Here is a 23,534-nt window from a genome sequence, read left to right on the forward strand (position 1 = left end):
ACTTGCTAGGCTTGAAATTTTGAGGACTATGTCACTCCAACCAATCTATTAATAAAGTTTTCATTGTGAGACATACGTTCTAGGGTTGTTTAGTGCGATTGTAAAGGAACTGTTTGCGTCCGTCTGCGATGACGGACGTTGGGTTATTTTTCCTTTCATCAAAATGCTCCATTCAAATCTCCTTTCTTCTTTTCTTCAAAAAACTTTTTCTTCATTAAAAACCTTGTTTCTGGCGCACAGCTGTTTTCAAACGAGGCGCTCATCGTTTTTAGAACCAGCATGTTTACCTGACATGAGGATCCTTCTTTGCAAAGGCGCCGAATTCGTGTAACTATGTTGATGATACAAGATATACTGATCAAAGCAATGATTTCTAGATATTGCGAGAGCATGTATTTGAGTTATTTTCGTTTTCAATCAAACGCGTGGCAAGATGAGGGTGTGATATTTTTCTCTCACAAGTTTCACAATGAAGAAGGTGCGATTTTTTTTTATTTATCTTTTGCAAAAAAAAAAAAACAGGTCCTGTTTAAAAGTAAGTCTCTCTCATTAAAAACTATCAGATTTTTACAGCAGATTTAACAATCTTTGTTAAAAGTAAGGAGCTGTCAACAGCTTCTCCAAATTTTCGTAGAGGGCAGGCGCTGACGCACAGCTGTTTTCTAACGAAGCGCTTACTTTCTGGAACCAACAAGTCTACCTAAGAAAAGGATTCCTGTTTTACAAAAGCACAGAATTCTTGCAACGATGTTGATGACACAAGATGTACTGATCGAGGAAATTATCTCTAGTTTTAGAGAGGACATCTATTTTGAGTTATTCTCGTTTTCAGTCAAACGCGCGGCAAGACGAGAGTGTGATATTTTACTCACAAGTCTCACAATGGAGAAGTTACGAATTTTTTGTTTTTCGTTTGTTCTATATTCTCTTTCGGAGAAAAAAAAAGCAGGTCTGGCTTGAACTTACATAGTTTTACGACGGATTCAAACAGTCTTTATGAAAATTATAAAGCTATCAACAGTTTTCCCAAATATTCCCTTTGTAGAAAGCGGACGTTAGGACTTTATGTTTGTTCTCAATCAACCGAGGCGGCATTTAACAAATCAAGAGGTGTGATTTTTTTCGCGTGTTAAGTTTTTGCTGGGCTTATGCATTTACGCTACGGTAAGCAAATTATGGGAGGCGATTGTGTAGAGTGTAGCCCTCTACGCGCGGAAGGCAAATCCAAGTAATGAAGCTTTCTAAGACCTCTGTAAACTAGAGACATAACGTGACGTCGAGGGGTCAAATATTTACACTAAATCTGTGACCCTCAAACAGATTACGTACTCGTACATGTAACGTCCGAAAAATGTCACGCATGTATAACACGGTAAGCGCACCTGGCGAGTTATATTCACTGGCTTCAATAGTAGAGAGACAACTTATTTACTATTTGTATATGAGAAAGCTTATTTACCCTACTTGTAAAAACTCCTTGATGAAGTCTACTATTGTTAGACGAGATGCGTGGGAGATAAATACAAGTTTTTACTTCCTCAGTTCGTGCAGTGATGCTCACTAGTTTGTTTTAAAAACGCTTCTAATGTGAAGTCACGTCGACCTCGATAGAAAAATTAAGCTCACCCTGTCATAATCAATGGTTTGATACCGTAAGTACCAATTTGGGTACATCATTGGGCTTTGATCACAATAATGAAAAAAAACGTGCGTTTCCCCACGCTCGCCACATTTATTCTTTGGAAAATTATTTTACTGGAGGGCGATGTCACTTTGCTTGGTGTGTCTTGACTCTGGCCGACGAAAATTATCGAGGTGAACCCCATGAAATTCTTGTCAAATGTTTTATAAACTTTGTCTACCCTTGATTTGCACGCAAAAAAAGGCAAATTCCGAACGATACTTCAAAATATTTTATTCACTGGTCAATTTATGATCTGTTTTATAAAAGCCCGAGGAAAAAGCAAAATTGTTTGTAAGGAGTTTGTAAGTTCATTTTTCCCAGTAAATTTAAGAGAGGGTCAATTTTTTGTGACAGCCGAAGAGACATCTCTGAAAAGTCTCTGAAACTCTTAAAGAATTTACACTGCCGGTAATGTTTTCCTCCCTCTCGCAACAGCGCAACAGACATTGTTAATCCTATGTAATGTAGGTGTATCAGTTATATTACGTCTTCATAGTGATGCCGTATAAGAAATCGAGTGTCCAAAAAGGTCTCAATTCTCGCGCTGGCCAGGGACGGCAACAGCTCACACCTCTAAACTCGTGGGTGTACAGCATAAAAAAAACATTTGAAAGACGTCAATGTACCCCAAATATGCGTTTCGTCCGAGAAGAAGCTTATTCTAGCGCGCATTGGCTTATTTGGAGATTACGAAGGCCGCGATTTCACGATAAGCCTCAAATATCGTGCACAACTTGGTATGAGATTCAGACCTTCGGGTTTGTAAATGCCAGTATCCTCGTCATAAAAATCGGAGTCGTAAAGTTGAGAGAGAGGTGAATCTGAAGATGGCAGAAGAAATCAAAGCTGGTGGCGAGTCTTCCTGGTGGCAAGGTGACTGTAAACCTAATAGAACGCGTACTGTAACTGCTATCTTAGAGTCAGCAATGAATAAGGAAGAAGGGCAAGAAGAGCGCTTATCTGAACATCAGTTTTCCTAACTAATGATTTGCGACTGAAATGAACTTTATATCATATGATTGCTAGGGATACGCAGATACTGTAGAGACGCTCACATAAATAGAGGTGGGCGATCCTCCCTCTGACTTTAGAACTGCGACAAGTTTATAGCGTAGACCAACTGGCACAGTTTGGAGCACCTCAGGGTCTCACTAGGCTCATCACATTAGAAACCTTCAGCAAACTAATCGTAGAAGTGGGTGGTTATCAGCAACGTGCACAGATCCCTGAACGCGGGTCATCGCGAGAACTATATTCAATCCGTCACATACAGAACAAGAAAGCGAGATACTCTTGCTAAGAGGAAGGATTTATCAAGACGTTTCAGTCATTGGCTGCCATCCAAAAGCACCCTAACAAAGGCAAACAAAAAAAGCTGACAAAAAAATCCGCCTATGATAAGATCAAGAGAAAATGGACGAAGACCGGCTTGCCATTTTAAAGGGGGTGGCTACATTCAAGGTCGGACCTCAGGAAAACTTCTAACGAAACATCCCTAACTAGCCAAATGGACTTTGCATGGGCTCTTTGGAAAACACAAAAACCAGCCACCTTTTCTCAGAAAGCAGAGAATTATCTCCTTGACATGAGCTGGACAGGGAAGGAAACTAGTAAGGCAACCGCCTCTAACAAGGCAGAAGATGAGGAGTGACCTTGCAAATTTAGACGAAGACTGCAGGAGAGGGTACAGCTGCTATTAAGCTAAAAAAAATAATAAAGATCTTTGCATCTCACTTTTCAAAGTTGTCAAATATTTGGATGAATCGAAAAGTCTAAAAACTCAGTCGTTCATTTGCCTCTGTTGATTGACAAGACGTCAATCAAATTGACTGATACTTGAGGTGGACATTAACTAAGGATCAAGAAAAACCGGAGGGGTGGTCTATATCCCCCCGGAAAAAAAACCAAGACAGAAACCTGTTGTCTTTTTTAGTTTTGGGGTAGATCCTTTAACCTGGCAAAGTTTCGTTGAAATTGGTGAGATGGAATGTGCACGACTACCCGGTGCTACATGCCATCTTTCTCGGATTTCTTCGACAATTTTTACCAACAGAATTCCAACCTACAGTTGATTTGAAAATGTATCTAAAGAGGTGGACTACACAAACATACTTTTTTAATTACAGTGACAGTAGTAGAATTCTATAAAAGCAACCGAGCAAAACACCGAATGTACACACAAGGTTCACGCACAATTAAGCGAGTATTTTCATGCGACAACTACATGTTTCGAGTATTTTATGTGTGCGATGATTTTATTTAAATCACGCTCACGTATTTACAACAACATTTCTAGTTACATGTAATTTACTTCAAAGTTATGCCAGTGGGATAGATTGTAAATTAAAGAACAATATATGCGACGGGCCGATTTCAGCTAAAAACACGTCGACAGAGCTGGTATCTTTGTAAACAGCGATTTGTTTATTTAGCACTCGAGAAAAATCAACTCAAAAACTTTATCTAAAACGGTGGTTTGTTCACTCAACAATAAAGGTAGGTTACTTTTTAAGTTAAAATTGATATATTTAAATGAATCAAAACTGAAGTAGAGACCAGACACGTCGAGTTTTGTCCCAATAGTGTGCGATTTGCAGTAGGGGTACAGCAAGAAAAATGGCCTAACTCCGTGAAAATGCACGCTGTATATTTTGGTCTGGCGCGCTCGCTTTTCACGGGCCAAAAATAATATTTTAACATGATAAACACGAAGAATTTCTCGTTGAAAAGAGCTCCTTTATTTTATGTACATTCGTATACCCTTGATGCTATGGTCGTCTGAAATATAGCAAAATTCAGCGTACAAACGGAATAGAAAATATAGTGTACTTTACGCGGGTGGCTACAAACGAAAGAAAGTTCAGTTGGAGATGAAATATAGTTGCAAAGCTACTCCAAGGGATGAAAAACAACTTATGAAAAAATGAATCCAAGATACATTTTCGTTGTCTTGTGCGAGCGTTGTGAAAATGAACTGAAAGCCTAATAGAAATTATGCAAATTAGGTACGTTTTGGCCGATTTCAAACTTTCGTATTTTTTTTCAAAATTAAAACTCGCTGGAACTTTTGAATATTATTTTTGAAAACGATTCACTAAAAGGGTCTTTTGGAGCAAATAAAAAAAAAGTTGAATTTTTGCTTCTGTCGCCGGATTCTCGAAAATTACTGACAACCTCTCTTAATAACAATGATGAATAGGTAAAATCATCCTTTTAAGGATATCTTCCTTTACAAATTAAGATTTGTAAATTCGATATTTACTGCCTAACAATAAAGTGAGATAATGTAACGACAACACTTGTTTACACATTGAACTATGACCGAAGGGCGAGTGCAATTTGAAGTCTTTGAAAAACTTGAGATAATTGATCACCTGCTGACTACCAGTTAATAATTAAACAGACAATTTTCTTGAAGCCGTCTTCGTAACAAATTCACCAAGCAATCTTTTATCTTTCTTTAAATCTCACCATGTGCTTCATATATCAATTAACGCAAACTGACGCATGAACCACTCGTTAACAGTTGAGTTCCATTATGTAAGATTGACAGCATACTCAGAAGAGATCATAAAGAGATCTTTATTTTCCGTCCCTGGTTTGGCAATCCTCTCTTGTTGCTTTAGATAACTGTTACGAAACAAAAGCATAATTAAAGGTTTGCAATTACACAGCACTGTGGAAAACGTTTCTATGACACCAAATAACTCACTGTAAAAAGTCTCCGAAAATCAGGTCTTAATAACAAAACGTTCTCACTTGCGCACTAACAAAATCCACTAGCTAATTTGCATAAGGCGAAACTGCTAGGTTAGCTTGTCACGAGCCTGCCACATAATATGAACGAGCATCACTATTTTCATAAGAAAATTTAGGAAAAAGTTACAGAATATTGCGGCCTTTAAAGACTCTAACATACCCTGGCAACCATACAGTTCCACTCTCATGGCTATCCACACGTGCCAAGCTATTGGTCGAAAACGAATGTAACGTGCTGCGATTGGTGGAGTAAGGTCATGGGACACCACAGTGGTACCATCTGTGTTTCCAGATAATTCCTTTAAACAACATATATACGTTATTGACCAGGTCTGAGGTCAACATGGCTTGGTATTGGCCGCGCTCCTGTTTTTTTGGGCATTTTTATGGACCCAGACAAAGTCGAAGTCCATCAAAACGCAAAAAAGAACGACACGAGTCTTTTCATATTGCCCACGGCTGCCGGATGTATAATAACCACCCATTCCAAAGTGTTTAAATAGATTTTCAAAACCAACCTCATGTAAAGACCATTAAGCACAATGACTAACCGTTATACTTTCTCCTTGCTCTTTGTAGTACTGGAAGGTCGACCCGTCGCTACTGTACAGCAGATTATATTTTGTCACCCAGTGAGTAGCCTTGTATCTTCCTTGAGTTGCCACACCAGTCACGCCGTGTTGCGTGACCAAATCAATCTGGAGCCACTGATTTGCGTCTGATGTTGATGGTTCCCAGGCCTCTTGGTGTACATTTTGAACTGCTTTATTGTGGAGTCTGGCGTAAACAGTAGCGTGGTATATACTATACTGTGACGAGGCACTAATTTGACCGTCAAGGATTGCACGGCTTTCCATACCGAGGGCGCGGTGACAATCTAAACGTCGAACGAGTCGAAATCGTTATTGTCAATATACAGTTGGTGTGTAGAACTCAAGGTGTAACCTTGAAATTGCATGTGAGGCTTTAGCTGAAGTAATGGCGGGGTAAAATACATTCTTTTTAGATACATTCATTTACTGAAGAACCTAAAGTTTCGAAAAGATACCATGATGTTCTTTTGATTCGACTTGGAAGTCTTGTTAAAACAAAAGTCTCGATCTAAAGCCACTGATTAGCATCTTTCTTTGATGGTTCCCAAACCCCGCCGCTATTTGCGCTTGCTTGATTGTGAAGTCTGGCGTTAGAAGCAACATGACGGGAACTATATCTGGTAGAGGCGCTTATTTGTCCGTCAGTTATTGAACGGCTCTCCATGCCAAGGGCGCCCTGACACTCTAAACGTGAACCGCATTTCAAATTGGTATATGAGTGAGTAAGGTTAAATAGTCGATTAAGAGTCATCATTTAATTATAAGTAATTATCAGTCATCTGCTCGTCTATCAGGGAGATTGCAGAAAGGAAGGGAACCTTTCGATCGATCTAAGACTCGATTAATTTGCAGCATGAAAAAGATAGCTCACAGAATGTGAGACTGTAGTTGCATTATTGATCAAAATTTTTTTACCCTGCTCACAGATCTGGCCAATAAATCCCGAACAGTCGCAGATGAATCGTTTTCCGGTCTCCTGACAGTTTTCTCGACATGTTCCTCCATTGAGACACGGTTGATCTTTGCAACAACTGTTGGAACACTGAGTGCATCCAGACGATGCTGAAATTGCAGAATTGCTCTGAGACAACAAATCAGTTGATTTGATTTTTTAGCATGGATTAGCAGAATAAGACTCTCTCTGATAATTCATATACAGTATAAGTCATATACGAACCTGATTTATGGTATGAATGAGAATTTTAATAAGAACAAAATCCTGACTGGAAACTTTTGAAAATACTCTCATATTTTGAAAAGAAGTTATTCATGCCGGCTAAACATCATTTCTCACCGCAATGTTGTAGCGAACAACCAGATCGTAGTACTGAGAGTCTTCCTTTGCCATCAAGGCACCGGGCTTCAGGTGTCGGTTTTCCTCATTCAGTTGACAGTTATCCCGGTTGGAATATTTCAAAAAGTTGAAGGAGATACAACGGCAGTTTGGTTGGCATGCTCTGTAACAATCCATCACTTTGGTCACTGAGACATTGGCAAACACGTGACCAAGCAGGGCGTGCCCATCCACCATGTTCCTTCCAATAATGAAGTGGAATGAGACGGGACACTTGTCGTCGCTGCAGGAGCCCGTGGTGAATGGAAATATGAATCCAGCGGTTATGAGCAATGGAATTATGCTGTGGCAAAGGCAGGTAGGCCGAATTTCCCTGAGATGTGATACAATTTCATTTAAATTTACTTCAATGGGTAACATCTTGAATAATAATATTTTAACGTCATCCGTGTTCTATGACTGAACGGACCCACGGAACCATGGAATCTATCCGTTAACTTTTTAACCTCCAGAAGTGATTTCTATGTAACTTCTCTCTACAATATTCATACACCAATCAACAAACAGGTAATGAGATTACTAAAACTTATCAGTTAGAGGTTATTATCAGGATATAACACCGAATTCTTGTCACTAAATTGCAAGGAAATGTGTAACAGCTGGATGGGAGAATTAGTAATCAGATCTTGGGAGTTAAAGGGTTAAGGAGAAAATGTTGATTTGAATATTTCAAAGGACATCCGTTCAGAAGATTTCAAAGCTGGCTGGGTGTGCTCGATAATCACAGAAAATCGATCTAGGGACTCTGAACCTAAACGCGGTATTTTTTTTAAAAGGAAATATGTTATATTGAATTTTTTTCACCTCAGCTGTCATGAAGGGCGTCGAACTGAGAAAACCGCCGAGGCTTTCAGACTGAGAAACGTTTCATAATACCATTTACTCAGATTCCCGTTGCCTGTTGCGATGTACTCATTGAACTCAGCTCTCTTTTGGGGGGGTTCTCTTTGTCTCCGGCTTCAGCCCTCAGGTTAATTTTTCTCACTAATGAGTTACAAGTCATTAAAAGTCATAAGCGTCTGGAAAAATCAGTGAAAAGTCAAGCCAATGAAACAAACGACAGCCAAAGCTTATCTTAGTTATATTGAAGGGATATCTGTCAGATCTGCTTTTACTCCATTTACTGTAAAATTACCAATATCCTGTTCTACTTACATTTCAAGCTGGTTAGCGTCACAGGATAGCTTTTTCTTCTGGCTCGGTCTCAGTTCAGTTATAAAAAAAATTCATGGATTATGTTTAGTTTCACAAAATTAAAATTATGTCATTTGAAATTTTGTCACAATTTTAAACTATGCACCTAAACTAAATAAACACATTTTCGAGAGCGCGAGAACAATAAATTTGCTGAACTTGCCACTAAGTTAAAACACCTGCCCCTCTCCGAGCGATCGAGTCTTCTTTACTTTCTCTTTTTATATAAGTTATTATACCCAAGTTGCCTAACTTACTACGGGTGTTTTTAACACTTAGGGAATACTGTTCGAAAGATAACATTAGTGAAGGCACGTTATGTTACAAGCTACGTTTTGACTTTTCACTCAAGCATGCATTCATTTCAGACTCAGATCCAAGGTGTGATTCATCTCTGTAAACATACTGCTTTAAGATAAGAACTAACTGTAAAGACCTACCTTTATCTCAAAGTCTTTAAATCTGGTGTTTATTCGCAAAAACGTGTCGAGTGACTGTTATATTCTTTGGTCTAAATCTTCTGTTACTGCAATAACCATCATGGTCAAACAAACCTAACGGCTCCACAGAATGCCTAAACGGCACGAGACGGTGAATAATTTATTGGCCGGTGATTGACATATGCATTTCGTTCATCAATATTTCAAGGTTTTCTAATTTTCCCTTTTTTGAGAAATCTAACTCTTATCAAACCTTTTCAATTTTGTTTCATCGTACCAGATTTATAGAGAGGTAACCACTAATAAAAGTAACAGATGTCTCGGTGTCTTTATTACACCATTGTGAAGGCGACGGAGGAAAATATTGAAGAAACATATTCTTTGCAAACAATTTAATATTATGATAATGGTCGCACGCCGACAATAATGTGAGGATTAAAAAGTATACTTTCGAGCTTATCAAGTTTCATTGGACATTTTATCACTAAATTCAATGAAAACATATTGCGTACTTATCAACAATCACACTTTTTACTGACTTACCGTTTCATCGTACCAGGTTTATAAACGGGTAACCACTGAATCCAAGTATCACGTTTAATAGCAATGATGAATAGGTAAAATCATCCTTTTAAGGATATCTACCTTTACAAATTAAAATTTGTAAATATGATATTTACTGCTTAACAATAAAGTGATATAATGTAAGGACAAAACTTTTTTACACATTTCAGAATGACCGAAAGGCGAGTGCAATTTGAAATCTTTGAAAAACTTGAGATAATTGATTATCTGTTGAGTACCGGTTAATAATTAAACAGACAAAATTTTGACTCTGTTTTCCTCCATTAGGCTTGCGTGAGTAAAACTCCCTTTTTTTTTGCTTCATTCTTTCAACATTTTCGTCATGGCCCCTTTTAAAAAGCCCATCACGAGAAATTGGATTAATAACTCTAAGGTTCACGTATCGCGAAAAGCAAGGAAGTCACAGTTAACGGGGTTCTTATTTCGTATTTTCACAGGTCATGTCACATTGAAGAAATGTAAAATGGTTTCCGTGTTTACATAGCCTGATGTAAACACGCGGGAGGTTGGGAGAACACGAGATAAGCGTAGGAAACCACGACGCGAAGCGGAGTGGTTTCCAGCTTATCGAGTGTGTTTACATCACCCAAGTGTTTACATCAGGCTATGTAAACACGGAAGCCATTTTACATTTCTTTTATAAAATAACTAATGAAAGAGGAACGTAAACCGCGTTTACATACCCTCATGTAAAATGGTTTTATGGCCAATCAAAGCGCGTGTAATATATGAATTATTTTATAATAATTTATACCGCATCACACCCCGTCTACAATGTATATCTTTTATTACTATACCTACCATGACTCATATTACACACAACACACTACTATCCCACCCGCCTTTCCAGTCACTACTTGGGGAAAATGAATAAAACGGTTAGCACATGTTAAATGAATAACTCTTGGCTTAAAAAGGTCATGAATTTTATGATTACAACTTTTCAGCTTAGAACTGATAAGTCTTTGAATGATTTCCCATTTTAACACGATGAAAGAGAGCGAGGAGAGGTCCTCAAATATTCTCTAAGTCAGTTTTGCATTAGGTTATGTTGTTGTTCGGGCAAGTTAAAGCCCGGTGGTATTGCATTTCAACGAGAATTATTTTCTTAAATACAGCAGTTTAGTGTTATTTCTTTTGGCGATGAAACTCTATTAATGGACAATTTTATTTAAGCTAGGTGTTTTACTACAGCACTAGTTATTACGTAATTACGTAATTTTGGCGAGCGAGTGCTTAGTATTTTCTTAAAAATTATGGGCGCCATCTTTGATTTTAATGGCAGCGGAAGGCTGGGAAGGGAAAGAAATTTGTACTAACGGGGCTGTCGTTGGTCATAAATAAGGAGAGGGGTAGGGGTGGGGAACTGAAGATTACCCCCTACCTCCACCGTCCACTCTAACTCCAGATCAAAGCTTACAACGTTTGCTCACACTAATTAGACGCCTGCACAGCAGGCAAGATGTGACTGAGGCATGCAGTAAATTTAAACAGCACTCGAGTAGCTTTAGATGCTCTCTTTCATGCTTTCAAAACTCAAGCTAAGTTGTTTTCGGCCACATCTCGAGCAATCTTTCATCTTTCTTTAAATCTCGAGCAATCTTTCATCTTTCTTTAAATCTTCTAGTGTGCTTCATATCTCAATGAACAAAAGTTTACTGTGAAACGGCTGTGAATTGGTGATTTTTATAGTGTTAGATCAACAGTATCTACCATGAGAGACATAAGTTTCTTCCCCTCGCTTAGAAATTCACTCTTGTTTTTCTTGAAGCCGTCTTCGTAACAAATTCACCAAGCAATCTTTTATCTTTCTTAAATCTCACCATGTGCTTCATATATCAATAAACGCAAACTGACGCATGAATCAATCGTTAACAATTGAGATCCATTGTGCAAGATTGACCGCATACTCAGAAGAGATCATAAAGAGACTCATGAATACATTCATATATAGTAACTGTGGTTAATCTGTGTACATTTATTAATAAAGACACCGAGACATCTGTTACTTTTATTAGTGGTTACCTCTCTATTGTAACGATTAATCCAATTCAGCTTTTGGCTGCGATTTTAATCAGAATAAACTATCTACTTCATCTACTTCAGATCTTTATTTTCCGTCCCTGGTTTGGCAATCCTCTTTTGTTGCTTTAGATAACTGTTACGAAACAAAAGCATAGTTAAAGGTTTGCGACATAGCACTGTGGAAAATGTTTCTGTAACACCAAGTAACTCACTGTAAAATGTCTCCGAAAATCAGGCCTTAATAACAAAACGTTCTCACTTGTGCATTAGCAAAATCCCCTAGCTAATTAGCATAAGGCGAGGCTGCTAGGTTAGCTTGTCACGAGCCTGTCACATAATATAAACGAGCATCACTGTTTCCATAAAAAAATTTAGGAAAAAGTTACAGAATATCGCGGCCTTTAAAGACTCCAACATACCCTGGCAACCATACAGCTCCACTCTCATGGCTATCACCCAGTGCCAAGCTTTTGGTCGAAAACGAATGTAACGTGCTGCGATTGGTGGAGTAAGGTCATGGGACACCACAGTGGTACCATCTGTGTTTCCAGATAATTCCTTTAAACAACATATATACGTTATTGACCAGGTCTGAGGTCAACATGGCTTGGTATTGGCCGCGCTCCTGTTTTTTTGGGCATTTTTATGGACCGAGACAAAGTCGAAGTCCATCAAAACGCAAAAAAGAACGACACGAGTCTTTTCTTATTGCCCACGGCTGCCGGATGTATAATAACCACCCATTCCAAAGTATTTAAATATATTTTCAAAACCAATTTCATGTAAAGACCATTAAGCACAATGACTAACCGTTATACTTTCTCCTCGCTCTTTGTAGTACTGAAAGGTCGACCCGTCGCTACTGTACAGCAGATTATATTTTGTCACCCAGTGATTAATCCTGTATCTTCCTTGAGTTGCCACGCGAGTCACGCCGTGTTGCGTGACCAAATCAATCTGGAGCCACTGATTTGCGTCTGATGTTGATGGTTCCCAGGCCTCTTCGTGTACATTTTGAACTGCTTTATTGTGGAGTCTGGCGTAAACAGCGGCGTGGTGTATACTATACTGTGACCAGGCACTAATTTGTCCGTCAAGGATTGCACGGCTTTCCATACCGAGGGCGCGGTGACAATCTAAACGTCAAACGAGTCGAAATCGTTATTGTCAATATACAGTTGGTGTGTAGAACTCAAGGTGTAACCTTGAAATTGCATGTGAGGCTTTAGCTGAAGTAATGGCGGGGTAAAATACATTCTTTTTAGATACATTCATTTACTGAAGAACCTAAAGTTTCGAAAAGATACCATGATATTCTTTTAATTCAACTTGGAAGGCTTGTTAAAACAAAAGTCTATTACCATGACAACCATACAGCTCCACTCTCATGGCTATCTGCCAGTGCCAAGCCAATGGTCGGAAACGAATGTAACGCGCCATGATTGGTGGAATCAGGTCATGTGACACCACAGATGTACTATCACTGTTTCCTGAAAATTCCTTAAAGAATGTAAAGATGCCATGAAATATTTGTTGCTATAGTGACAGTAGCTGGTCTCTCTTGTTGACCTTAGATATGTTTGAGGCTTTCGTTTCGTTTTATCTTTTGATCGAAACTGTCTTAATGAAACATGTATCGGACTGTTTTGGAGTCTGTATTGGAGTTTTAATTGCTTAGTCATACTTTAACCAAAGCAGACACTTAAGCTAACACAAATTAATCATAATCTCAAACAGTATTTTTTTGCAGATACTGGAGCAATGATTGGCTGAACCAAAATTTTCGCACTAACCTACCACATAACCCATAAAAAATAAACTGCAAGTCCAAATGTCTTCTCAATGACTAACCTTGCTTACGTGTTTTCCTCGCTCTCTATGAAACTGGAAGGTCGACCCGTTGTTACTATACTGTAAATGATAGTTAGTCACCCAATGTGGACCATCTGGTCTTCCTTGTGTTGCTACGCGTGTCACACTGCGTTGCGTGACCAAATCGATCTGAAGCCACTGATTGGCATTTTTCTTTGATGGTTCCCAGACCCCGCCGCTATTTGCGCTTGCTTGTTTGTGAAGTCTGGCGTTAGAAGCAACATGACGGGAACTATATCTGGTAGAGGCGCTTATTTGTCCGTCAGTTATTGCACGGCTCTCCATGCCAAGGGCACCCTGACACTCTAAACGTGAACCGCATTTCAAATTGGTATATGAATGAGTTAGGTTAAATAGTCCGTTAAGAGTAATAATTTAATTATACGTAATTATCAGTCCTCTGCTCGTCTATCAGGGAGATTCCAGAAAGGAAGGGAACCTTTGAATTGATTTATGACTCGATTAAGTTGCAGCATGGAAAAGATAGCTCACAGAATTTGAAACTTTAGTTGCATTATTGATCAAAACTGTTTTACCCTGCTCACAGATCTGGCCAATAAATCCCGAACAGTCGCAGATGAATCGTTTTCCGGTCTCCTGACAGTTTTCCCGACATGTTCCTCCATTGAGACACGGTTGATCTTTGCAACAACTGTTGGAACACTGAGTGCATCCAGACGATGCTGAAACTGCAGAATTGCTCTGAGACAACAAATCAGTTGATATGATTTTTTAGCATGGATTGGCAGAATAAGACTCTCTCTGATAATTCATATACAGTATAAGCTTGTCATATACGAACCTGATTTATGGTATGACTGAGAATTTTAATAAGAACAAAATCCTGACTGGAAACTTTTGAAAATATTCTCATATTTTGAAAAGAAGTTATTCATGCCGGCTAAACATCATTTCTCACCGCAATGTTGTAGCGAACAACCAGATCGTAGTACTGAGAGTCTTCCTTTGCCATCAAGGCACCGGGCTTTAGGTGTCGGTTTTCTTCATTCAGTTGACATTTATCCCGGTTGGAATATTTCAAAAAGTTGAAGGAGATACAACGGCAGTTTGGTTGGCATGCTCTGTAACAGTCCATCACTTTGGTCACTGAGACATTGGCAAACACGTGACCAACTAGGGCGTGCCCATCCACCATGTTCCTTCCAATAATGAAGTGGAATGAGACGGGACACTTGTCGTCGCTGCAGGAGCCCGTGGTGAATGGAAATATGAATCCAGCGGTTATGAGCAATGGAATTATGCTGTGGCAAAGGCAGGTAGGCCGAATTTCCCTGAGATGTGATACAATTTCATTTAAATTTACTTCAATGGGTAACATCTTGAATAATAATATTTTAACGTCATCCGTGTTCTATGACTATGACTTTTACTCCCACAAGTGATTTCCATGTAACTTCTCCCTACAATATCCATACACCAATCAACAAACAGGTAATGAAATTACTAAAAGTTATCAGTTAGAGGTTATTATCATGATATATAACACCGAATTCTTGTCACTAAATTGCAAGGAAATGTGTAAGAGCTAGATGGGAGAATTAGTAATCAGATCTTGGGAGTTAAAGGGTTAAGGAGAAAATGTTGATTTGAATATTTCAAAGGACATCCGTTCAGAAGATTTCAAAGCTGGCTGGGTGTGCTCGATAATCACAGAAAATCGATCTAGGGACTCTGAACCTAAACGCGGTATTTTTTTAAAAAGGAAATATGTTATATTGAATTATTTTCACCTCAGCTGTCATGAAGGGCGTCAAACTGAGAAAACCGCTGAGGCTTTCAGACTGAGAAACGTTTCATAATACCATTTACTCAGATTCCCGTTGCCTGTTGCGATGTACTCATTGAACTCAGCTCTTTTTTGGGGGGGTTCTCTTTGTCTCCGGCTTCAGCCCTCAGGTTAATTTTTCTCACTAATGAGTTACAAGTCATTAAAAGTCATAAGCTTCTGGAAAAATCAGTGAAAAGTCAAGCCAATGAAACAAACGACAGCCGAAGCTTCTCTTAGTTATATTGAAGGGATATCTGTCAGATCTGCTTTTACTCCATTTACTGTAAAATTACCAATATCCTGTTCTACTTACATTTCAAGCTGGTTAGCGTCACAGGATAGCTTTTTCTTCTGGCTCGGTCTCAGTTCAGTTATAGAAAAAATTCATGGATTATGTTTAGTTTCATAAAATTACAATTATGTCATTTGAAATTTTGTCACAATTTTAAACTATGCACCTAAACTAAATAAACACATTTTCGAGAGCGCGAGAACAATAAATTTGCTGAACTTGCCACTAAGTTAAAACACCTGCCCCTCTCCGAGCGATCGAGTCTTCTTTACTTTCTATTTTTATATAAGTTATTATACCCAAGTTGCCTAACTTACTACGGGTGTTTTTAACACTTAGGGAATACTGTTCGAAAGATAACATTAGTGAAGGCACGTTACATTACAAGCTACGTTTTGACTTTTCACTCAAGCATGCATTCATTTCAGACTCAGATCCAAGGTGTGATTCATCTCTGTAAACATACTGCTTTAAGATAAGAACTAACTGTAAAGGCCTACCTTTATCTCAAAGTCTTTAAAACTGGTGTTTATTCGCAAAAACGTGTCGAGTGACTGTTATATTCTTTGGTCTAAATCTTCTGTTACTGCAATAACCATCATGGTCAAACAAACCTAATGGCTCCACAGAATGCCTAAACGGCATGAGACGGTGAATAATTTATTGGCCGATGATTGACATATGCATTTCGTTCATCAATATCTCAAGGTTTTCTATTTTCCCTTTTTTGAGAAATCTAACCCTTATCAAATTTTTCAATTTTGTTTCATCGTACCAGATTTATAGAGAGGTAACCACTAATAAATGTAACAGATGTCTCGGTGTCTTTATTACACCATTGTGAAGGCGACGGAGGAAAATATTGAAGAAACATATTCTTTGCAAACAATTTAATATTATGATAATGGTCGCACGCCGACAATAATGTGAGGATTAAAAAGTATACTTTCGAGCTTATCAAGTTTCATTGGACATTTTATCACTAAATTCAATGAAAACATTTTGCGTACTTATCAACAATCACACTTTTTACTGACTTACCGTTTCATCGTACCAGGTTTATAAACGGGTAACCACTGAATCCAAGTATCACGTTTAATAACAATGATGAATAGGTAAAATCATCCTTTTAAGGATATCTACCTTTACAAATTAAAATTTGTAAATATGATATTTACTGCTTAACAATAAAGTGATATAATGTAAGGACAAAACTTTTTTACACATTTCAGAATGACCGAAAGGCGAGTGCAATTTGAAATCTTTGAAAAACTTGAGATAATTGATTATCTGTTGAGTACCGGTTAATAATTAAACAGACAAAATTTTGACTCTGTTTTCCTCCATTTGGCTTGCGTGAGTAAAACTCCCTTTTTTTTTGCTTCATTCTTTCAACATTTTCGTCATGGCCCCTTTTAAAAAGCCCATCACGAGAAATTGGATTAATAACTTTAAGGTTCACGTATCGGGAAAAGCAAGGAAGTCACAGTTAACGGGGTTCTTATTTCGTATTTTCACAGGTCATGTCACATTGAAGAAATGTAAAATGGTTTCCGTGTTTACATAGCCTGATGTAAACACGCGGGAGGTTGGGAGAACACGAGATAAGCGTAGGAAACCACGACGCGAAGCGGAGTGGTTTCCAGCTTATCGAGTGTGTTTACATCACCCAAGTGTTTACATCAGGCTATGTAAACACGGAAGCCATTTACATTTCTTTTATAAAATAACTAATGAAAGAAGAACTTAAACCGTGTTTACATATCCTCATGTAAAATGGTTTTATGGCCAATCAAAGCGCGTGTAATATATGAATTATTTTATAATAATTTATACCGCATCACACCCCGTCTACAATGTATATCTTTTATTACTATACCTACCATGACTCAAATTACACACAACACACTACTATCCCACCCGCCTTTCCAGTCACTACTTGGGGAAAATGAATAAAACGGTTAGCACATGCTAAATGAATAACTCTTGGCTTAAAAAGGTCATGAATTTTATGATTACAACTTTTCAGCTTAGAACTGATAAGTCTTTGAATGATTTCCCATTTTAACACGATGAAAGAGAGCGAGGAGAGGTCCTCAAATATTCTCTTAGTCAGTTTTGCATTAGGTTATGTTGTTGTTCGGGCAAGTTAAAGCCCGGTGGTATTGCACTTCAACGAGAATTATTTTCTTAAATACAGCAGTTTAGTGTTATTTCTTTTGGCGATGAAACTCTATTAATGGACAATTTTATTTAAGCTAGGTGTTTTACTACAGCACTAGTTATTACGTAATTACGTAATTTTGGCGAGCGAGTGCTTAGTATTTTCTTAAAAATTATGGGCGCCATCTTTGATTTTAATGGCAGCGGAAGGCTGGGAAGGGAAAGAAATTTGTACTAACGGGGCTGTTGTTGGTCAAAAATAAGGAGAGGGGTAGGGGTGGGGAACTAAAGATTACCCCCTACCTCCACCGTCCACTCTAACTCCAGATCAAAGCTTACAACGTTCGCTCACACTAATTAGACGCCTGCACAGCAGGCAAGATGTGACTGAGGCATGCAGTAAATTTAAACAGCACTCGGTAGCTTTAGATGCTCTCACTTACGCCTCGAGTAACTTTGGCGCATCTTTCATGCTTTCAAAACTCAAGCTAAGTTGTTTTCGGCCACGCCTCGAGCAATCTTTCATCTTTCTTTAAATCTTCTAGTGTGCTTCATATCTCAATGAACAAAAGTTTACTGGTGAAACGGCTGTGAATTGGTGATTTTTATAGTGTTAGATCAACAGTATCCACCATGAGAGACATAAGTTTCTTCCCCTCGCTTAGAAATTCACTCTTGTTTTTCTTGAAGCCGTCTTCGTAACAAATTCACCAAGCAATCTTTTATCTTTCTTTAATCTCACCATGTGCTTCATATATCAATAAACGCAAATTGACGCATGAATCAATCGTTAACAATTGAGATCCATTGTGCAAGATTGACCGCATACTCAGAAGAGATCATAAAGAGACTCATGAATACATTCATATATAGTAACTGTAGTTAATCTGTGTACATTTTTCTTATACTTTTCTCATACTTTTATTAGATTTTACTATTGTAACGATTAATCCAATTCAGCTTTTGGCTGCGATTTTAATCAGAATAAACTATCTACTTCATCTACTTCGGATCTTTATTTTCCGTCCCTGGTTTGGCAATCCTCTCTTGTTGCTTTAGATACCTGTTACGAAACAAAAGCATAATTAAAGGTTTGCGACATAGCACTGTGGAAAATGTTTCTGTAACACCAAGTAACTCACTGTAAAATGTCTCCGAAAATCAGGTCTTAATAACAAAACGTTCTCACTTGTGCACTAACAAAATCCCCTAGCTAATTAGCATAAGGCGAGGCTGCTAGGTTAGCTTGTCACGAGCCTGTCACATAATATAAACGAGCATCACTATTTTCATAAGAAAATTTAGGAAAAATTTACAGAATATCGCGGCCTTTAAAGACTCCAACATACCCTGGCAACCATACAGCTCCACTCTTATGGCTATCACCTGGTGCCAAGCTATTGGTCGAAAACGAATGTAACGTGCTGCGATTGGTGGAGTAAGGTCATGGGACACCACAGTGGTACCATCTGTGTTTCCAGATAATTCCTTTAAACAACATATATACGTTACTGACCAGGTCTGAGGTCAACATGGCTTGGTATTGGCCGAGCTTCTGTTTTTTTGGGCATTTCCATGGACCGAGACAAATTTTCTTTTTCTTATTGCCCACTTTTTTCATATTGCCCATGGCTGCCAGCTGTTTAATAACCACCCATTTCAAAATATCTAAATATATTTTCAAAATCAACTTCATGCACAGACCATTAAGCACAATGACTAACCGTTATACTTTGTCCTCGCTCTTTGTAGTACTGGAAGGTCGACCCGTCGCTACTGTACAGCAGATTATATTTAGTCACCCAGTGAGTAGCCTTGTATCTTCCTTGAGTTGCCACGCGAGTCACGCCGTGTTGTGTGACCAAATCAATCTGGAGCCACTGATTTGCGTCTGATGTTGATGGTTCCCAGGCCTCGTTGTGTACATTTTGAACTACTTTATTGTGGAGTCTGGCGTAAACAGCAGCGTGGTATATACTATACTGTGACGAGGCACTAATTTGACCGTCAAGGATTGCACGGCTTTCCATACCGAGAGCGCGGTGACAATCTAAACGTCGAACGAGTCGAAATCGTTATTGTCAATATACAGTTGGTGTATAGAACTCAAGGTGTAACCATGCAATTGTATGTGTGGCTTTAGCTGAAGTAATGGCGGGGTAAAATACATTCTTTTTAGATCTATTCAAGAGAACATCGACTCACCTACTTACAAAATAATACGATACTAATGACATAGTGAAAATTCTGGAAAAAAGATCTGTTGTACGCAGAATCACAACATGTAATAACTTTACTGAAGAACGTAAAGTTTCGAAAAGAGACCATGATGCCTTTTTGATTCGACTAGTAAGGCTTGCTAAAACAAAAGTCTCTATTACCATGACAACCATACAGCTCCACTCTCATGGCTATCTGCCAGTGCCAAGCCAATGGTCGGAAACGAATGTAACGCGCCATGATTGGTGGAATCAGGTCATGTGACACCACAGATGTACTGTCGCTGTTTCCTGAATATTCCTTAAAGAATATAGAGATGCCATGAAAAAATTGTTACTATAGTAACAATAGCTCTTGTTGACCTTATACTTGTGCGAGGCTTTCGTTTCGTTTCATCTTTTGATCGAAACTGATTTAATGAAACATGTATCGCACTGTTTTGGAGTCTGTATTGGAAATTCAATTACTTAACCATACTTTGACCAAAGCAGACTCTTAAGCTAACGCAAATTAATTATAATCTCAAACAGGTTTGCAGATAATGAAGCGATGATTGGCTGAACAAAAACTTTCGCATTAACCTACCACATAAAGCGTGAAAAATAAACTGCAAGTCCAAATATCTGCTCAATGACTAACCTTGCTAAAATTTTTTCCTCGCTCTCTGTGAAACTGGAAGGTCGACCCGTTGTTACTATACTGTAAATGATATTTAGTCACCCAATGTAGACCATCTGGTCTTCCTTGTGTTGCCACGCGTGTCACGCTGAGTTGCGTGACCAAATCGATCTGAAGCCACTGATTGGCATTTTTCTTTGATGGTTCCCAGACCCCGCCGCTATTTGCGCTTGCTTGTTTGTGAAGTCTGGCGTTAGAAGCAAAATGACGGGAACTCCATATAGTAGAAGCGCTTATTTGTCCGTCAGTTATTGTTCGGCTCTCCATGCCAAGGGCGCCCTGACACTCTAAACGTGAACCGCATTTCAAATTGGTATATGAATGAGTAAGGCTAAATAGTCCATTAAGAGTCATAAATTAATTGTAAGTAATTATCAGTCATCTGCTCGATTGATCTAAGATTCGATTACGTTGCAGCATGAAAAAGATAGCTTACAGAATGTGAGACTGTAGTTGCATTATTGATCAAAACTGTTTTACCCTGCTCACAGATCTGGCCAATAAATCCCGAACAGTCGCAGATGAATCGTTTTCCGGTCTCCTGACAGTTTTCTCGACATGTTCCTCCATTGAGACACGGTTGATCTTTGCAACAACTGTTGGAACACTGAGTGCATCCAGACGATGCAGAAACTGCAGAATTGCTCTGAGACAACAAATCAGTTGATTTGATTTTTTAGCATGGATTGGCAGAATAAGACTCTCTCTGATAATTCGTATACATTATTAGCTTGTCATATACGAACCTGATTTCTTGTATGAATGAGAATTTTTAATGAGAACAAAATCCTGACTGGAAAATTTTTAAAAAATTCTCACATATTTTGAAAAGAAGTTATTCACGCCGGCTAAACATCATTTCTCACCGCTATGTTGTAGCGAACAACCAGATCGTAGTACTGAGAGTCTTCCTTTGCCATCAAGGCACCGGGCTTTAGGTGTCGGTTTTCCTCATTCAGTTGACAGTTATCCCGGTTGGAATATTTCAAAAAGTTGAAGGAGATACAACGGCAGTTTGGTTGGCATGCTCTGTAACAATCCATCACTTTGGTCACTGAGACATTTGCAAACACGTGACCAACTAGGGCGTGCCCATCCACCATGTTCCTTCCAATAATGAAGTAGAATGAGGCGGGACACTTGTCGTCGCTGCAGGAGCCCGTGGTGAATGGAATTATGAATCCAGTGGTTATGAGCAATGGAATTATGCTGTGCCAAAGGCAAGCAGGCCAAATTTCCCTGAGATGTGATACAATTTCATCTAAATTTACTTCAGTGGGTAACATCTTGAATGATAATATTTTAACGTCATCTGTGTTCTATGACTGAACGGACCCACAGAACCATGGAATCTATCCGTTAACCTTTTAACTCCCAAAAGTGATTTCCATGTAACTTCTCCCTACAATATTCATACACCAATTAACAAACAGGTAATGAGATTACTAAAACTTATCAGTTAGAGGTTATTATCATGATATATAACACCGAATTCTTGTCACTAAATTGCAAGGAAATGTGTAACAGCTAGATGGGAGAATTAGTAATTAGATCTTGGGAGTTAAAGGGTTAAGGAGAAAATGTTGATTTGAATATTTCAAAGGACGGCGGTTCTGAAGATTTCAAAGCTGGCTGGGTGTGCTTGATAATCACAGAAAATCGATCTACGGACTCTGAACTTAAACGCGGTTTTTTTTTTAAAAGGAAATAAGTTATATTCAGTTATTTTCACATCAGCTGTCATGTAGGACGTCGAACTAAGAGAACCGCCGAGGCTTTCAGACTGATAAACGTTTCATAATACCATTTATTCAGATTCCTGTTGCCTGTTGCGATGTACTCATTGAACTCAGCTCCTTTTTTTGGGTTCTCTTTGTCTCTGGCCTCAGCCCTCAGGTTAATTTTTCTCTCTAATAAGTTACAAGTCATAAAAAGTCACAAGCTGCAGGAAAATTTAGTGAAAAATCAAGCCAATGGAACAAACGACAGCCAAAGCTTCTCTTAGTTATATTGAAGGGATATCTGTCAGATCTCCTTTTACTCCATTCACTGTAAATTAAAATTACCATATCCTGTTCTACTTACATTTCAAGCTGGTTAGCGTCACAGGATAGCTTTTTCTTTTGGCTCGGTCTCAGTTCAGTTATGAAAAAAAGTTCATAGATTATCAATTTAATTTCATAAAATTGAGACTGTGTCATTTGAAATTTAATCTCAATTTAAAACTATCTGAAAGCACATGCACCTGAACTAAATGAACACGTTTTCGAGGGCGCGATAACAATAAATTTTCGCTAAAAAATTGCTGAACTTGCTACTAAGTTAAAACACCTGCTCCTCTCCGAGCCATCGAGTTTTCTTTACTTTCTCTCTTTATATAAGTTATTATATCCAAGTTGCTTTACTTACAACGGGTGTTTTTCAATCTTAGGGAAAACTGTTGGAAAGATAACATTATTTAAGGCACATATCAAGCCACGTTTTGACTTTTTACTCGAGCATGCTTTCATTTGTTACTCATATCTAAGGTGTTACTCATTTCTGTAAACATACTGCTTTAAGATAACTTTGTTCATTTTTTTATCGAAAAAAAGTGAAGGCCTACCTTTATCTCAAAGTCTTCAAAACTGGTGTTTATTCGCAAAAAACTGTTCAAGTCTTTGGTCTAAATCTTCTTTTACCGCAATAACCATCATGGTCCAAACAAGCTTAATGACTCCACTAAATTCTTCAATCATGTTTATGAAGGCAAGAGACGTGAATAATTTATTGGCCGATGATTGGCATATGCATCTCGTTCATCAATATTTCAAGGTTTTCTAATTTTCCCTTTTTTGAGAAATCTAATTCTTGTCAAATTTTTCAATTTTGTTTCATCGTACCAGA

General features: G+C 38.4%; 2 protein-coding genes across 2 annotated transcripts; both read right to left on the bottom strand.

The window, feature by feature from the left end:
- Positions 1 to 3,969: 3,969 nt before the first annotated feature.
- LOC131783365 (uncharacterized) lies at positions 3,970 to 22,785 on the bottom strand. The gene is made up of 15 exons (XM_066158928.1): positions 22,734 to 22,785; positions 21,515 to 21,887; positions 21,129 to 21,294; positions 20,610 to 20,935; positions 20,132 to 20,270; positions 19,475 to 19,800; positions 19,100 to 19,238; positions 15,609 to 15,675; positions 14,426 to 14,798; positions 14,043 to 14,208; positions 13,486 to 13,811; positions 12,996 to 13,134; positions 12,445 to 12,770; positions 12,054 to 12,192; positions 3,970 to 5,314 (listed from the first exon to the last, which is right to left on the bottom strand). Coding segments are annotated over exons 1-15 (3,015 nt in total). The 5' UTR covers positions 22,736 to 22,785; the 3' UTR covers positions 3,970 to 5,306.
- On the bottom strand, positions 6,438 to 9,136 carry LOC131783391 (uncharacterized). Its single transcript, XM_066159602.1, has 5 exons — positions 9,025 to 9,136; positions 8,546 to 8,600; positions 7,331 to 7,703; positions 6,952 to 7,117; positions 6,438 to 6,720 (listed from the first exon to the last, which is right to left on the bottom strand). Coding segments are annotated over exons 2-5 (717 nt in total). The 5' UTR covers positions 8,548 to 8,600; positions 9,025 to 9,136; the 3' UTR covers positions 6,438 to 6,544.
- Positions 22,786 to 23,534: the final 749 nt, after the last annotated feature.

The sequence above is a fragment of the Pocillopora verrucosa genome, chromosome 12 (assembly GCF_036669915.1).
Source record: "Pocillopora verrucosa isolate sample1 chromosome 12, ASM3666991v2, whole genome shotgun sequence".
In the NCBI taxonomy this organism is placed as follows: domain Eukaryota; kingdom Metazoa; phylum Cnidaria; class Anthozoa; order Scleractinia; family Pocilloporidae; genus Pocillopora; species Pocillopora verrucosa.

What these genes read in the sequence shown, in the direction of transcription:
- LOC131783391 (XM_066159602.1), bottom strand. An exon ending in TTGTTCGCTACAACATTGCG is followed by an intron (nt 7,118 to 7,330) that starts GTGAGAAATGAT and finishes TTGTTGTCTCAG; the next exon opens with AGCAATTCTGCAATTTCAGC. An exon ending in TGGCCAGATCTGTGAGCAGG is followed by an intron (nt 6,721 to 6,951) that starts GTAAAAAAATTT and finishes GTTCACGTTTAG; the next exon opens with AGTGTCAGGGCGCCCTTGGC.
- LOC131783365 (XM_066158928.1), bottom strand. An exon ending in GAGGAAAAAATTTTAGCAAG is followed by an intron (nt 20,271 to 20,609) that starts GTTAGTCATTGA and finishes ATATTCTTTAAG; the next exon opens with GAATATTCAGGAAACAGCGA. An exon ending in GAGGAAAACACGTAAGCAAG is followed by an intron (nt 13,135 to 13,485) that starts GTTAGTCATTGA and finishes ACATTCTTTAAG; the next exon opens with GAATTTTCAGGAAACAGTGA.